Raw genomic sequence first — 15350 nt, 5'->3', positions numbered from 1 at the left:
GGTGTTTAAGTCCCAGCTGGACAAAGCCCTGGCTGGGATGATTGAGTTGGGGTTGATCCTGCTTTGGGCAGCGGCTGGACTTGATGGTGCCTGAGGTCTCTGCCTACTCTGTGGTTCTATAATAGTTCTGTGCCTCTGTGTGTCTGCACTGAACTCCTGGTATGTGCAAAATCCACCCTCTGAACTCATCCTCTCCTTTCCCTTTCCAAATTGGGGAAGGAATGCAATGCTGAAGGATTCTAGTACGTCCCACCCCAATAAGAGGCTGGGAACCAGCTGCCTTCTGCTCCCACACAAAACCGTTCAGGGAGCTGCCTAGGAGGAAGCAGTGCCGGGAACAGGAGAGAGGAAGAGAGACCCACAGGGCCACCAGAGGTAAGGAGGCGTTTGCCTGGTGAAAGAACAGAGGCTAAGCCTGGGGTGAGGAACCTTTTTTGGGTCGGGTGCCACTGACACAGGAAAATCAGTCGAGGGCCGCACGCAAGGGAGAAGCAAACAAAAAAACCCTCTCACCCAGCTGAGGAGACAGACACTCTTCACCTTCCCCTCGCACACCAGAGCGTGGGGGTGTCCAGGCTAGTAGATTTTGGGCCCCCCCAGGCTCTGGGGTGGAGCCAGAAATGAGTGTGCAGGGGGAGATTCTGGCAAGAGGGCTTGGGGTGTGAAGTCAGGGCAGGAGGGAGGGTGCAAGAATGGGGTGGGGGTTGGCGGGTCTGGGGGGAGGGTACAGTTCAGCAGCGGGTTAGGGGTGGGAGTCTGTGGGGGGGGCAGAAGCAGGCTGGGGGGTGGGAGGGCTGCATGGAAAAGAGGGTGCAGGAGCAGAGTGGGGATGTGGGGGTTTGGTCAGGAGGGGGTGCCAGTGCAGAGTGGGGGTAGGTGGGCTGGGTTGGAGGGGGTGTAGAAGTGGGTTGGGGGAGTCTGGGCAATTAGGGGGGCACTTACCTGGTGCAGCACCCCCAAGATGCACATGGCTTCAAGTCCCCCATTGATCCCAGGCACCGCCCCCTGCTGCTCCTATTGACTGCAATGACGCCCAATCATAGCAGCAGGCTGGGGGAAAGGGGAACGAGGCAGCTTCCTCCCCCTGCCAGCCCTGGCTTGCCTGGTTCTGGCCCACAGTAGGGGTATGTCTACACTAGCCCCCTAATTCGAACTAGGAAGGCTAATGCAGGCATTCGAAGTTGCAAATGAAGCCCGGGATTTAAATATCCTGTGCTTGATTTGTATCTTCCCATCCGGGCGCCATTTTTAAATCTCCCTAGTCCGAACTAACCGCCCGTGGCTACACGCAGCAGTCAAATGTTAACTCGAACTGGGGCAAAGCAATTTCAGGGGCCCCTGTGGGCTTTACTCAAGGGCTGTGTCTAGACTGGCAAGTTTTTCCGCAAAATCATCTGCTTTTCCGGAAAAACTTGCCAGCTGTCTGCACTGGCCGCTTGAATTTCCGGAAAAGCACTGACGATCTCATGTAAGATCGTCAGTGCTTTTCTGGAAAAACTAGGCTGCTCCCGTTCGGGCAAAAGTCTTTTTCCGAAAGACTTTTGCCCCAAAGGGCCAGTGTAGACAGCATAGTCCTGTTTTCTGCAAAAAAGCCCCGATGGCGAAAATGACGATCGGGGCTTTTTCGCGGAAAACCGCGTCTAGATTGGCCACGGACGCTTTTCTGCAAAAAATGCTTTTGCGGAAAAGCGTCCTGCCAATCTAGACACGCTTTTCCGAAAATGCTTTTAACGGAAAACTTTTCCGTTAAAAGCATTTTTGGGGAATCATGCCAGTGTAGACGTAGCCTGGCACTCCCTGTCTCAGCCCTCAGACATTCTCAGGGGGGCTACTGAGGGATCCGGGGCCGGGCCCCCCCGGGGCAGCTCTGAGAAGGGGGAGGGGCATTGGGGCCACCTATTTCTGTAGGTCCTACCCAGGCTGCATGGCCCTGGCAAACCCCAGAGTCTGGGGTGCGCTTGGGTGACCGCTGCGCTCTGTTCCTACAGAATCCGTGTTGCAGGTTCTTGGCTGCAGGCTGTACCCATCCTGCGGGGGGGGAGTTCCCTTTGGCCCTATTGCCACGCCCCCTCCCGCCTCTCCAATCAGAGCAAGGGGGCGGGGCGGGACTGGCGGTGCATCCCTATAAAAGGGACCTGGAGCGGGGCGCGCGATCCTATAGCTCTGTGCTCGCAGGCGGAGTTAACCCCTTAGTGGCTGCAGGGCGGGTCGCGGCTGCCGAGCAGGTGAGCAGACGGCTGCAGGCGGGGGTACCTGCCAGGGGGGTGGGGCCCTTAAAGGGGTGGGGTCAGGCTGGCACCGCCCCTCCCCTGCATTGTCTCTACGAAGCCAGCTCCTTTGCCCAGCTGGCTGCAGGTGGGGCAAGCCATGGGCTCTGCTGGGCCCCCCAGAGCTGCCGGATCTTGCCCCACTCAGGACCAGATCTGCCTGGCCCGGCGGGGGGAAAAATCCCCCAGATCTGCCTGGGCAGGGCAGCTGCTTCCCTTCCTGCGAGAGTCACACGCTGACGGGCGTGGAGTTTAAACTCCAGTGACTCATTAAATTGCTCACCCAGCTCGTGTGTGTGTGTGTGGGGGGGGGGGAGGGGGGGTGTAGCATTTCTATAGGGCTGGGAGGGAGGCTGCTGGATGAGTGCGTGGGGAGGTGTGTTCGGCAGGGGCCCAGCAGAGCAATGAGCAATCTAGAGAGAAAAGTCTGTTTGCTCTTTGCTCGCTGCTTGCAGAAAGCGCCTGTCTCTCTCCCTGTACGTTGCTGGCACAGCCCAGGGGGTGATGGGGAGCATTCTAACCCGGGGCATGTCATCTCTCTCCCCCCCCCCAAGGCAGGGGGCAGGAATGGCACAAGGGGCAGGCAGGGAAGAAACAGGCTCCCAGGATGTGCCCCTAGACTTGTGGCACGTCCAGACTCCCAGCATGTTGTGGCACAGAAAAATCAAAAGAGCAGAGGGGATTGTGCACTGTTGGTGCTCTCTTTCCACGAGGAAGAATGCCTTGTTGCACGAGCCCTTGCACAAGAAGGGGTGTGTGGACGAGAAATGGAGGGGGAGGGGCTTGTGCAAAAAGAAGCAATCGGAAAAAGCACTGGTGCCCTGATAGCCATTCTGTAAAGAGAGTCCCTGCAGTCTGGACATGCTTGTGCAAAAGCGTGTTGCTTTTACGATGCACTTTTGCAGTGTGGATGCACTCTTGTTGCAAGAAGCTTTTTGCAGAAGCTTGCAATCTGGACGTAGCCTTAATGGAGAAACTGCTGCGTTTTCTGCATCCCAGTTTTCTCTCCCTCTCACATGGCATGCCTGGGCTGGGGAGAATCAGCTGTCTCTTGGTAAAGCTGGCAGACATCAATGTCACCAATATTTCTGTGGGGGGTGATCACAATGTAGATATGAGAAATGCATCATCCAAGCTTTGCAGTCACCAGCCTGTTTCTGAAGGGGGTTGTTACAGCGAAGGAAGAGTAAAGCCAGGTCTGATTGGTTGGTGGGACGGTATTTAGTGTGTGAGATTGGCTTTTGTGTTCATGGCTTACCGCACATGACTTGTGTGGATCTCCGCATCAGCTTCTCATTAAATAATTGCCTTGAGCGCCATCAGTTTTGGGCAGCTGTGAAAATTTTAAGTTGATGATGGGGGCAGGGGGAAGCTTAAAAATCCCTATTCTCCATCCAAATGATAAAGAAATAAGCATAACATTCTGCCAAGCCTCGTTATGGACAAAATGGGGACTGGCAATTTAGCAGTTCTCCTCTCCCTACTCCTCCCCCTCCATTACCCTGCGCTGATTAAGCCTCAGTTGGAGTATTGTGTCCAGTGTTGGGCCCCACATTACAAGAAGGATGTGGAGAAATTGGAGAGGGTCCAGAGAAGAGCAACGAGAATGATGAAAGGTCTAGAGAACATGAGCTATGAAGGAAGGCTGAAAGAACTGGGTTTGTTTAGTTTAGAAAAGAGAAGATTGAGGGGGGACATGAGAGCCATTTTCAGGTATCTAAAAGGTGTTATAAGGAAGAGGGGGAAAATTGTTCCCCTTGACCTCTGAGGACAGGGCAAGAAGCAATGGGCTTAAACTGCAGCAAGGGAGGTTGAGGTTGGACATTAGGAAAAAGTTCCTGCCTATCAGGGTGGTGAAACACTGGAATAAGTTGTCCAAGGTTTTGTGGAATCTCCATCTCTGGCGATATTGAAGAGCAGGTTGGACAGGCGCTTATCAAGGGTGATATAAGCCAGGCCAGGGCAAAATATGGCCTGTGGGATGGATCCGGCCCATGGAGGCAGCAGGGAGCCTCAGGCAGGCTCCCCACCTTGCCTCAGGCAGAAACATGGCTACAGGGCTCCCTCTCTTTTTTAAAACTTGGTTTGTCAGAAACCGGCCAATGGGAGCTTTGTGTTAGACCAGGGGTCTCCAAACTTTTCTGCCCGAGGGCCGCATTAACTATCAAACAGCAGTTCGGGGGCCGACTACACACTTGAGGTCCAAATAAAAAACAATCAAAACATGGATGTTGTTTTTAATTATTTATTTAATATTATTTTATTCAGTTATTATTTAATAACACATTGATACACTACACATGAACGCCTGTATTAGTGTGAATGGTGAAATTATTTCCTGGATGCCAAAATGGCAATATGTTCAGCCTAAGACACTCACACTTGAAGAGATGTGATCGCTCTCCTATCATGCAGGGAATGAGGTGACAATTTGTAACATAGCCCCATGGAACAAGGGGCATGCATTTTAATGGGAAAAGCTGGTTTGAAAGCAGACACGTTATCACTTGGTAAAGGAAGTTGGAAAGCAGTGCCCAACGCTCCCACAGACTGATACCCGGCAGGGCGGTGCTGCTCTGGGTTGTGGATGAGAGAGACCAGACATGGAAGGGAGAGGGATGTTTCTTCAGGGCGCACTGCAGGGACCAGGGCAGCGCGCTAGGCACGGCACAGCGTCACCCAGAGGCTGTGCCACAGCAACCAGACTGCCTCCTGCAATGGGCACCAGCTCCTCAGCCCCGGCCCCGGAGAAGTAGCCCCTCGCTCCTAGCCCCTGAGAAACCACCGTCGGGTTTCCTCCCCTCCGTCCAGCCTCCCGCGATCCTCTGCCGCCGGGTCTGATCCGGAGCCCGCCTTCGAGACCCCCCTTTTTCGCCCGCCCGGCCAAGTGGCACACGGAGCCGTCCCTGACCTGGGCTACCTGCTGTCCCGTGCGCACGCTGGGGCCTCGCGCAGCCGCCTGCAAATCCGTTTCTCCCGCTGACACCAATGCTCGGACTCAAGCTCTCTCCTTCCACCGCCGCAGCCACCCTCCGCCTGATTGGCTCCGGTTGGTGCCGCCCACAACGCGTGACCCCGCCCAATCTGGGTTGAGAGGGACTGAAACGGCGGCATCGAAAGGGCTTCTGGGAAACGTAGTTTAAACCGAGAGCGCCTCAGGGATAATCTCGCCAGCACGCGGAAGAAGGCGGGGCCAGACAAAAAGGTCTCCACGGGCCGGATGAGAGGGCCTCGCGCGGGCCGTAGTTTGGAGACCCCTGTGTTAGAATAACAGGCAGCTCAGAACCACGCCCCCTCTCTTTGGCTGAGTTGTTCATGAAGCACCTGGCCAGGCAGGCCGGCTGGCTTGGAAACATTTTAAGTGCTGCAGGCAGGCAGGCTAGTTTGGCAGCTGGCAAGTAAGTCTCTGGGCCACAGCCTGCTTCCCTGATTCACAAAGGCACCGCATTCCAGCCTGATGGCAGGGAATAGGTTTTCACACCAGGCACAAATGACCTGTGGAACTCCCTGCCACAAGATCCCGTTGATCTTTTTTTTCCCTCCTGCCCAGCATGTTACATTCTAGGGATGATGAAGCTGCCCTGAGAGAGAACCATTAATATTACACAGTAACTTAGTGGGAAAGGCTCCAGATCCTTCTGTGGCAAGATATGAGCCCCAGTGTCTAACCAGAGGGGGTGTGGGAGGGACGGGTGATTCCATCACTGTCTGGTACAGCAATTTCCTGCCCCTCCTGCTGATCATTCCTGCCTGTTCAGATGTGGTGGGTGCAACTCTACACTCAGACATCACCAATCAGAGCTGTGGGGGGCGGAGGGTAACCCCAGTGGGGCACTGGCTCATTTCACCAGTTGGGGGGCAGGGCTCAAGGGTTTCAGTGGGGCTGCCCCAAGTCACACACATCAGGGGTCTGGCCCCACTCTCTGTCTGTGGTACTGGCTCCCTGGGTGTGTCAGGGACTTAAGGAGCCTGCAGCCGACAGTAGAGAGACCAAGACAGCCCCGGCTCTGTCAGCTCCACCTGCCCCAGCTGGGCAGGGCTGGGGCTGGGCAGATAAACCAGTGACACCAGCCAGTCCGAGTGATTCCGCAATTCTCTCCGCAGGAACCCGCCTCCCACCCCCCTCCGGGCACCAGGGAAGAGACACGGAGCCGGGATCATTCAGCACCTGCAGCTAGTTGGGTTGACCCTGAAGATAAAAGCAGAGACCAGGAGAGCTTTGGACCGGCTCATTGGAACCCGGCTCAGACCCAGCCTGGCTGGTCGGGGCATTTGGGCCAAACTCCCCATCCAGTGATATTGGAAAGAGGGGTTTCCTGATCACCCCATGTAGCCAAACTTCTCACCGTATTGATCTTCTCTGAGGGTCTCCTTTCCATAAGGCTCTGCTGGACCCACAGTGACCACGGCCCATAGTTCCTGGCTGTAGAAGGATGGTTCCGGTGGACATGGCCACGGATCTCTCAGACCCCCGAAAGATGGAGAATGGGGAGACAAGGTCAAACCTACTCCCAAATGGCACCGCGCACAAGGATGAGAAGTTTTCAGGTCAGTCTCTTTGGGGTCGTTCTACAGCTCCCCTTCCACGTGGAACCCGTATTAACGTGGACCTTGGTCTCCCTCTAGTGGCTGATCTGTATGAAAAGAAACAAACCAGTTACTGCCTGCCAGGGTCGGCACAGAGGCTTGCGGTGTGTCTACACTCCACTGTTATTTTGAGATAACGAGCGTTATTTTGAAATAATGCGAGCGTCTGCAAAGCCATTCTGTTATCTCGAAATAATGGGCAGCTTATTCCGGAATCTGTAAGCCTTGTTCTACGAGGAATAATGCCTCTTCCGAAATAGCTATTTCCGAATAAGGCGTGTGTAGATGCACCACGGCTGCTATTTTGAAATAGCCCCTCCCCAGGGCCATTCCAAATTATTCCTCCTGGGGCTTTAAATCGAGAGAGCATGTCTACATTAGGGAAGCCTGCCTTGGACTGATTTTTGAGGCTTCCCTGCAGTGTAAATGTGCTATTTCGGAATAGCTATTCTGGAATAGTTGATTCCGAAATAGCAGTGCAGTATAGATGTACCCCATATGGTCTGGTCTAGACTAGGTCAGCTTAAGGTACGCAACTCCAGGTACACAAAATGCATAGCAGAAGGGGGAGTACTGGATGCTAGCGGGGGTAGCCCTCGGCGCTCGATTTACAGGTCTATACTAGACCCTCTAAATCAAATGCTAGATCGACCTCCAGAGATCGATCTTGTGCTAAGTATAAACATGCCTGGAGATCCCTCTGTCTCGTTCTTCCATATTCACCTCACTTCCTCCTACAGTCCTGGACGGGCTGGTCAAATTTTTATCTACACCTTCTGAGTGGAAATGGCTTTCTTTAATAAGAGATTTCTCCCTTCTCCCCATGAATCCCTTTGGTCAGATGTTTTCAGGGTGTCACATAGAACCCAGACCCGTCTTCCTTTCTACCAGACAAGTTATTGTTTGGGGGAGAGGGGAGGGGAAGAGATGTTTGTGTTTGAAACCAGCAGACGGATCCATTTTGGGTTGGAAATGTCGGGGTCTCCTCTCCCTTTGCAGAGAACCCTGTCGCCAGGCAGTCAGAGGTGTGCCACGGAGAACAGAGTTCAAAATGGCCACCCTTAAATAGGCAAGCGACCTTTTTTTTAACTCAACTTTTCCTTGACCCTTTAAAAAAAAATTGTTTGGTGTTCCTCGGTCGTAAAAAGTTTAAGAAACACTGATTTAAAGGGAGAATACTGAATATCTCCAGTTGATACCCACGTTTTTTCTGGTTTTTTTTTTAGTTGAAAGGACCGCCCCCCTTGGAGTGAAAATTTTCACTTCTTGCTCTTTGCAAAATATCCCCCCCTTTAAAAAAAAAACAACCCAGCTCTACCTGCTGCTGATAGTGCGGGCCCTGCCCCTCCCTGTAATAGAAAGCAGCATGCGCATGAACGGCGATTTCTCTTGCAGGTTTGTGGTTTCGGTTGGAAGCGTTGGCCCAGCGCTGCGCGGTTCTGAACCTGCTTCTCGTTCTTCTCCTGGCCAGCCTGGTCGTCATCCTCATCATCATCCTCGCGGCCCGGCCAGGTGAGTGAAGCACCCACATAGGCCCCTCTCGGAAACACCACAGGCCCACCCGACTTCTTCTCCCTCCCCCCCACCCCACTCCTCCACTGCTTCAGCCCTCACACCTGACTCTGCTGAGCCCCCTGTGGGGTCTACCTCCACCCCCCTCAGAGTCCCACCAGTTGGCAGCTCAATCAGCCATGCCCCTCACACCTGGTTACCCAGGCCTAGGAGTCATGGTGTTCCCCCCTTCCCCCCCCAAGATGGGAGGAACCTTTGGGGTCACAGGGTGCTCAGTGCTGTTCCATGGATGCTGCATCAGAAACTGGGCCATTTCTGTGGTTAGATTCCATCCTTCCCAAAACGTTAGCACTCTCATGGGGACACACATTCAGACTACGACTAGTTTTCTTGGCCAAAAAATATGCTAATGAAGGACTCATTTGCATGAGTTGTGATCTCATTTGCATATGTTCTGCCTATCTGGTTTTCTGCAATAAAACAAGCAGTGTGGATATTTTCTTTTTCTGAAAAACCCCCTTTTCCCACAAGATCAGTAAACCCCCTTTTGGGGTCCACACTGCTAGTTTTTGCGCAAAAATGGATCGGCAGAAAATATGCAAATGAAATCCGGTCTCATGCAAATACACTGCTCATTAGCATATTTTTTGCCAAGAGAACTCGTAATGTTGACATAGTCTCACTCCCCTGCATAGACCGTGGCGGGAGAGCGCTGTGCCAGCAGGGGGGTGGGGAGGAGAGTGAAAAAAATCACTGGGCAATACCAGGCCGGGGTCTGATTCTTCTCCCCACACCTTGTGTGTGGCCGCTTCGGCCAGTGTAGACAGAGCGTAACACTCTTGTGGTGTCTGTAGGGCAGCACCAGGATTCCCCCTCCTCACTAGCGCAACAGACAGAGTTTGGAGTCATTGGGGAGAGTCCTCTGATCAGGCTACGGCTACACTGTCAGGTTTTTCCCACAGAAGATATGCAAATCGTGCTCTCATTTGCATATCTTGTGCCGATCCTTTTTGTGGAAGAGGTTTTGCCATTAAAAAGCCGCATGTAGACATGGGCATTTGTCGTCTTTTGTGCAAGATCCTGTAAACCTCATTTTTGGGGAATAAGGGATCTTGTGAAAGATTTTTTTTGTTCCGACAAATTGCCCCATCTACATGGGGCTTTTTATCGGCAAAACCTCTTCTGCAAAAAGGATTGGCACAAAATATGCAAATGAGAGTACGATTTGCATATCTTCTGTGGGGGGGAAAAAACACAGCAGTGTAGACCTATGAGAACATCCACCCAGTGTGCAGCGGCAGCCAAAAAAGCAAACAAAGTTAGGAATGATTAAAAATGGATGGAGAATAAGACAGAAAATATCTGATTGCCTCTATATAAAACCATGGGATGCCCACATCTTGAATACTGCGTCTAGATGAGATCACCTCATCTCAAAAAAGATATTTTAGCTTTGGAAAAGGTTTAGAAAAGGGCAATTAAATGAGGAGGGGGTTGGAACGGGTCCTGTATGACCAGAGATTAAAAAGACTGAGACTTTTCAGTTTAGAAAAGGGGAGACTAAGGAGAGAATAGGCTAGAGGCCTATAAGATCATGACTAGTGTGGAGAAAGTGAATCAGAGAAAGTGATTTACTTGTTCCCCATAGCACAAGAACTGGGGGGTCACTTGATAAAATTAATAGGCAACAGGTTTAAAACAAACACAAGGAAGTTCTTCTTCATGCTACACACAGTCAACCTGTGGAACTCCTTGCTAGAGGATGTTGTGAAGGCCAGGACTTGAACAGGTTCAAAAAGAACTAGATACACCTGTGGAGGATCAGTCCAGCAATGGCTTTTAGCCACAATGGGCAGGGATGGCTACCAGGGATGGATCACTGGATGTTTCCTGTTTTGTTCACCCCCTCTGGGACACCTGGCATTGGCCACTGTCAGCAGACAGGCTACTGGGCTGGATGGACCTTTGGTCTGACCCAGTACGGCCACTCTTATGGTCTTCACCTTCATGTTTCCACCTTCCCTTCCAGAAAGGTGCACAAAACACAGGGATGTGCTCCCAGTAGAGAGAGACTCCCATTAGCCTAACTCCTGTCGTGCTCTGAGACTCTGACTTGGGAGCTGGAACAGCTGCTGCCCCTACTGTGGGGTCAAGCAGATATGGCAGAGGGGTGGGACCAGGCTGGCCCCCTGTGGTTTCTGACCCTCTTGGGCCAGATCTCGGGAGTGTGTCTAGGGAGCATCTCACCTGCATTGACAGAGATTACCGGCCACTAGGTGGCGCTGATCGAAACCCGGCCTCTCCCCTGTACCCTGCTGAGTGGTAACAGCACCACCTGCTGGCTGGTTGCACCAATCCCAAGTGTGTCCGTCTCTACCTGGCTGCGGGGGTGGCAGCGCCACCTGCTGGCTGTTTATAATTTTCTCATTGGTAGGTGGGTACCGTGTGAGGCCTTTTTCCCCACCCTGGCCTGTCTGTTGTAAAGGGGAACGTGTCTCCGCACAATCAGCTGTACATGTGTGCACTGTGTGCCATGGTGTGGTGTTCTGGGGCCCCGTTCCCTTGGCTACAGAGCAAGTTGTGCACAAATCTCTCACCCTGCTGCTTTCTCCTCTCCAGACAGGATACCTGAGCCGTCTCCAACGGCTGCTGCTTGCTGGGTGGCTGCCTGCCCTGATGGCTGGGTTGGGTACCGGGGGAAGTGTTACTATTTCTCAGAGCCTGAAGCAACCTGGACCGACAGCCAAAAGAACTGCTCTGCCCACGGCGCCTCCCTGGCTGGGATTGACACACAGCAGGAGATGGTGAGACTGATTCTGGGCTGCACGGGGTAGGGGAGGCACAGACGGCTGTAGGCTGGGCTTGTCCTGGGACTGGCCTGGCCCCGGATGCTGCTGGAATTTAGTGCAATTTCTCCTAGCCCAGAACAGCTGCAGCTCTGAGGGCTCTGCCCATGCCCCATCCTCCCTACACACCGGGCATGGAGTCAGAGCCCTGAGAGAGTAATGTGCCGACCCTCTGCTCCTGGGGAATTCCCAGCAGGAGGAATCGAGATGCTTCTCAGCCCCTTTTATGTGACAGGAGCACCCTTGTCAGCCCAGGCATTTAAAACTCTGCAGTCAGGCCCCCCCCCCCCTCCCAAAACCATGTGATTCATTTCCAAACAACAGCCATGAGGGCTTCTAATTTTTCCAGTGTCAAAGCTTTTAGGGGCTCACATTTTCAAGTTTCTCAGCAGCCATGAGTTTCTACCTAGGAAAGACAAGGGTCTCCTGTAATCCCCAGACTCTGGAGTGTTACAAAAGCCACCAGCCAGTATAAGAGTCTCAGTAATTCATGGGGTTGGGTCAGAAACAGGAGTGTTTAAAGGCCTGGGACGCAGAGCCAGGGAGCTGCTAAATACCAGCGCTGCTTACAAATCAGCATGTCTAGCCTAAGGGAAATTCAGGAGAAAAACAAATGTCAAAGCATCAGACCCAGAACAAGAGACTGAAATAAATCCGCTTGTAACGTTCCATTCAGATCCAGCCATATAGGAAACCGTCTGTGTAACAGGGCCACACTAACCTTTCTGGAGAGCGCCCTCCTCTGGTCGAGCACAGTCACAAAGCACCCATGGCGACACAGCCCTCTGGCCAAGTCGCACACCCCATGTGCTATCACACAAACCTTTCCAGGGTCCATCTCCGTGTTCTCTGTAGTGACTCTGGCCAGTCACCAGGTCTGCATGCCTTGGGTTCCACACAGCAACTGACTGCTGCTCTGCTTTGTAACTCCTTTTATAGGGACTTCCTGACTCCTTGATAGGCTATCTCCCTTGCAGCCACTCTAGCATGCTTGAAGACTTCTCTATAGTCTTTTTGGGCTGCAACACAGGGCCTGGTCCACGCCATGACAGTCTGGTTTCAACATTTGATCAAACCAATTTTTTCAGTGATAGAAATGTAGCCGTGTTAGTCTGGGGTAGCTGAAGCAAAATGCAGGACAATGTAGCTCTTTAAAGACTAACAATAAACCATCTTGTTAGTCTTTAAAGTGCTACATTGTCCTGCAATTTTTTCAGACATTCACAGATCAAAACAGCTTGGCTTGTAAAAGCAAATCCAAAACATTTGGTTTCAGCCTGATGCAACACTAAACAGCAGGCATGTTTCGTCATGGGAGTTGTCATGGTCTCTTTTGCTCCCCTTCTCTTCTGTGCGCCAGGATCCCTAGCTAAACTACATTTCCCATGATGCACAGCAGTGGCTTAGGGAAACCCTGCTGCATCGTGGGAGACGTAGTCTGGGGAAACTCAAATCATAGAAGGGGATGGAAGCATGAGACAAATATAATTCCCACGAGGCAACCCTGGTAGCCCAGCTGGCCACAGACTAATGTTGAACAGAGCCAAAACACAATCATTACTTGGTGGTAAATGGAAGAATTTCAGCAAATTTGACATTTAACTGAAAAGTTCCTTTCTGCAGGAAACATTTTGTAATGGAAATATTGTGATGGAAAATCTCCAGCCAGCTCTGAAAAATTCACTAGGCTAGTCTTAGTGTGATGTCCATACCTGGACAGATTTCCCTGTATTTTATGGAGCGGTTGGGTGCTGTCTCGAAACTGGATTGTCATTTCCTGGTGCAGAATTCCCAGCTTTCCTGGCCCCCTATGTAATAGCCCAGAGAACCCAGTGTTGGTTGTAGAGGGCCAAGAAATGGGGTGTGAGGCATGTTTCTTTTCCTCTGTGACAGGATTTCATAAAGCGCTATAAAGACCTCAACTCTAACTACTGGATCGGGCTCCGGAGGGAACCAGGCCAGCCCTGGAAATGGACCAATGGCACCGAATTCAACCAGAGGTGAGTCCCGTTGAGTGCTGTTCACTCCGCCAGGGTTGCCAGGTGTCTGGTATTGAACTGGACAGTCTGGTATTTGGACTTTGTGTCCGGTAAACAAATTGAGACAATATTGGCCATAGAAATTTTCTATTTAAGCCAGTTTTTCTGCTTTTCCCGGGCCTGGTTCGGTGCTTGACGGAAACCCGTTTGGGATGTGCGGCAATTAAAGGGGCCGTGACTGCATTTCGGCCCAACCTCTGGAATCACCCCCCAGGTCTCTCCCTGATTAATTCCCAGTGCTGCTGCTGCTGCTTTTTTCTTTTTTTGACACTTTTATCAAATTTGTGTCTGATATTTTTTTTTAAGCCATCTGGCAACCCTGTATGACTGAGGCAGCTCCCCTGAGCCTGGCCCTGTGGTTAAGGCCGGGCGCCGTGACTTGAGAAGTCTGGTTCCTGGGACACGCTCTCCTAGGCAGGCTCTGTGGCCTTGGGGTCAGTGGGAGCTGCGCTAATCGCTGGGTGGGGCGGCTCGTTGTGTGTTGCAGGTTTGCGATAGCGGGCGGCGAGCGGTGCGCGTTTCTCAGCAACGGCCATTGCGGCAGCTCGCGCTGCTCAGGGGAAGGCCGCTGGATCTGCAGCAAACCCGCCCGGAGCCCAGAAGGCGGAGTCAAGTCACCATGGCCTGGATGACGTGGCCTGATCCTGACAACGGGGCTGTCCCAAAGCAGCCCCAGCATGTGGGGCACGTGATGTGCTGGCAAAGGCGCGGGGGGCCCAGCAGCAAGGAAGAGAGATGCTTGTTGGAGGACAGAACAAAGCTGCCCTCCCCCCGGGGAGTCTCTGCCTCCCATTGGCCTGTTTGACACTCCACCGATTTCACATGAAGGCCACGTCCTTGCACGTCTGCTCTGGTTCTGTTCCAGCAGCCCCCCACCCTGGACTCGGAGAGGGAGCCTGGTCTGGCAGAGGCTGCAGCTCCAGCCCATGGCCAGTTTGGGGTGTGCCAGGAGTTCTGTCTCCCTCCTGGGGCCCACTGGCTGTGGGCCAGGGAGTTTCTTCATCTCCTGCACAGCCCCTCCGTGACTGAGTAGCTCGGGAAGGGGCGGAGTTACTGCCTCCAGTTCCTCGTGCGGAGGAACCTGCGGCCAGCGAGGCTCAAAGGAGCCGGACGTCTCCCAAGGAAAATTTTTATAATAAACAGTTCCCAGAAGAGAAGCTTTTATTTGGCAAGCCTTAGGGCCTTATGGGTCCACCCCCAGCAGAGAAACTGAGGCAGCAGCTGCCCCCTGCCAACAAAGCCCAATAAGCTGAGGACAGTGTGTGAGTCTCCTCTTTCACTGTCCTCCTCCTTGTCTTTCCCTCCCCAAGATGGGGAAGGTCCCACCATGAATGAGGGGAAACACTGGAGGCCCCCCATGAACAAGGGGAAACTCTGCCAACGTGGAGGGGAGTGATGTCTTCGTGGGAGGGGCTTTTCCATGGTCTCTGCCTATTAAAGTGCAGGGTTCAGCATCTATGCACCTTCCCTGGTGGAAAGGATGTATCCAGGGGAGCGTGGTGGGGAGACACTGTGACGGCGTGATGAGGTTTTCCCGTCTCCTGCACCCCCGAAATGGCACAAACAGACTCCACCAGCCAGTAGAATAGAGGTGGTTTATTGCTTCTCCAGGATACAGCACAGCACAGATGTAATCTGGTTACAGGAACTGGGGCTAAGAGGCCTCAGTGCCCCCTGGAGATGGGGGAGTCCCAGCCCCCCTCCCCAGCTCCTTCTCCCCTGCTTTCCAGACAGGAACTAACTCTCTCTCTTGCAGCCCTGCCCCCCAGCCACGGGCAGCATCCCACCTTCCTTTGTTCCTCTCCCTGGGGGGTGGCTGGTCCGACCAGTTTGGAGCCACCTTTGCATAATGACTCACCCTTTCCCTGCTGAGTCTTGCTACAGACAGCAGAGGTCGCCACAGCTCTAGCAAGTTACCCCCACTACGTCACAGACACACAGGGCATTGAAAGAGTCGGGCTGTTCTCCTGCTGGTCAGGCGCAATTCCTGGGCACAATCCCTGAATACACAAGGTCTGTGTCTAGACTGGCCAGTTTTTCCGGAAAAACTTGCCAGCTGTCTACACTGGCCACTTGAATTTCTGCAAAAGCGCTGACTT

General features: G+C 52.9%; 1 protein-coding gene across 2 annotated transcripts; it reads left to right on the top strand.

The window, feature by feature from the left end:
• Nucleotides 1-252: 252 nt before the first annotated feature.
• On the top strand, nucleotides 253-14408 carry LOC142823113 (C-type lectin domain family 2 member B-like). 2 transcript variants are annotated; one of them, XM_075913422.1, is made up of 6 exons: nucleotides 253-375; nucleotides 6372-6815; nucleotides 8250-8366; nucleotides 10986-11170; nucleotides 13106-13212; nucleotides 13739-14408. In XM_075913422.1, the coding sequence occupies exons 2-6, from the start codon at nucleotides 6701-6703 to the stop codon at nucleotides 13881-13883; spliced, it is 669 nt and encodes a 222-aa protein (XP_075769537.1). In that variant the 5' UTR covers nucleotides 253-375; nucleotides 6372-6700; the 3' UTR covers nucleotides 13884-14408. The 2 variants fall into 2 exon arrangements, with proteins under 2 accessions (XP_075769537.1, XP_075769536.1); XM_075913421.1 differs by lacking the exon at nucleotides 253-375 and adding an exon at nucleotides 2143-2225.
• The last annotated feature ends 942 nt before the right edge of the window (nucleotides 14409-15350 follow it).

The sequence above is a fragment of the Pelodiscus sinensis genome, chromosome 32, assembly GCF_049634645.1.
Source record: "Pelodiscus sinensis isolate JC-2024 chromosome 32, ASM4963464v1, whole genome shotgun sequence".
NCBI classification, from domain to species: Eukaryota; Metazoa; Chordata; order Testudines; family Trionychidae; genus Pelodiscus; species Pelodiscus sinensis.
The sequence above is the reverse complement of the archived record's forward strand: the minus strand, read 5'-3'. Positions and strand labels throughout refer to the sequence as shown.

Bases quoted from the DNA above. Each gene is read 5' to 3' on its own strand.
- LOC142823113 (XM_075913422.1), top strand. From the start codon at position 6,701: ATGGTTCCGGTGGACATGGCCACGGATCTCTCAGACCCCCGAAAGATG. The intron at 6,816-8,249 runs GTCAGTCTCTTT...TTTCTCTTGCAG, and splicing joins CAAGGATGAGAAGTTTTCAG to GTTTGTGGTTTCGGTTGGAA. The intron at 11,171-13,105 runs GTGAGACTGATT...CCTCTGTGACAG, and splicing joins TTGACACACAGCAGGAGATG to GATTTCATAAAGCGCTATAA.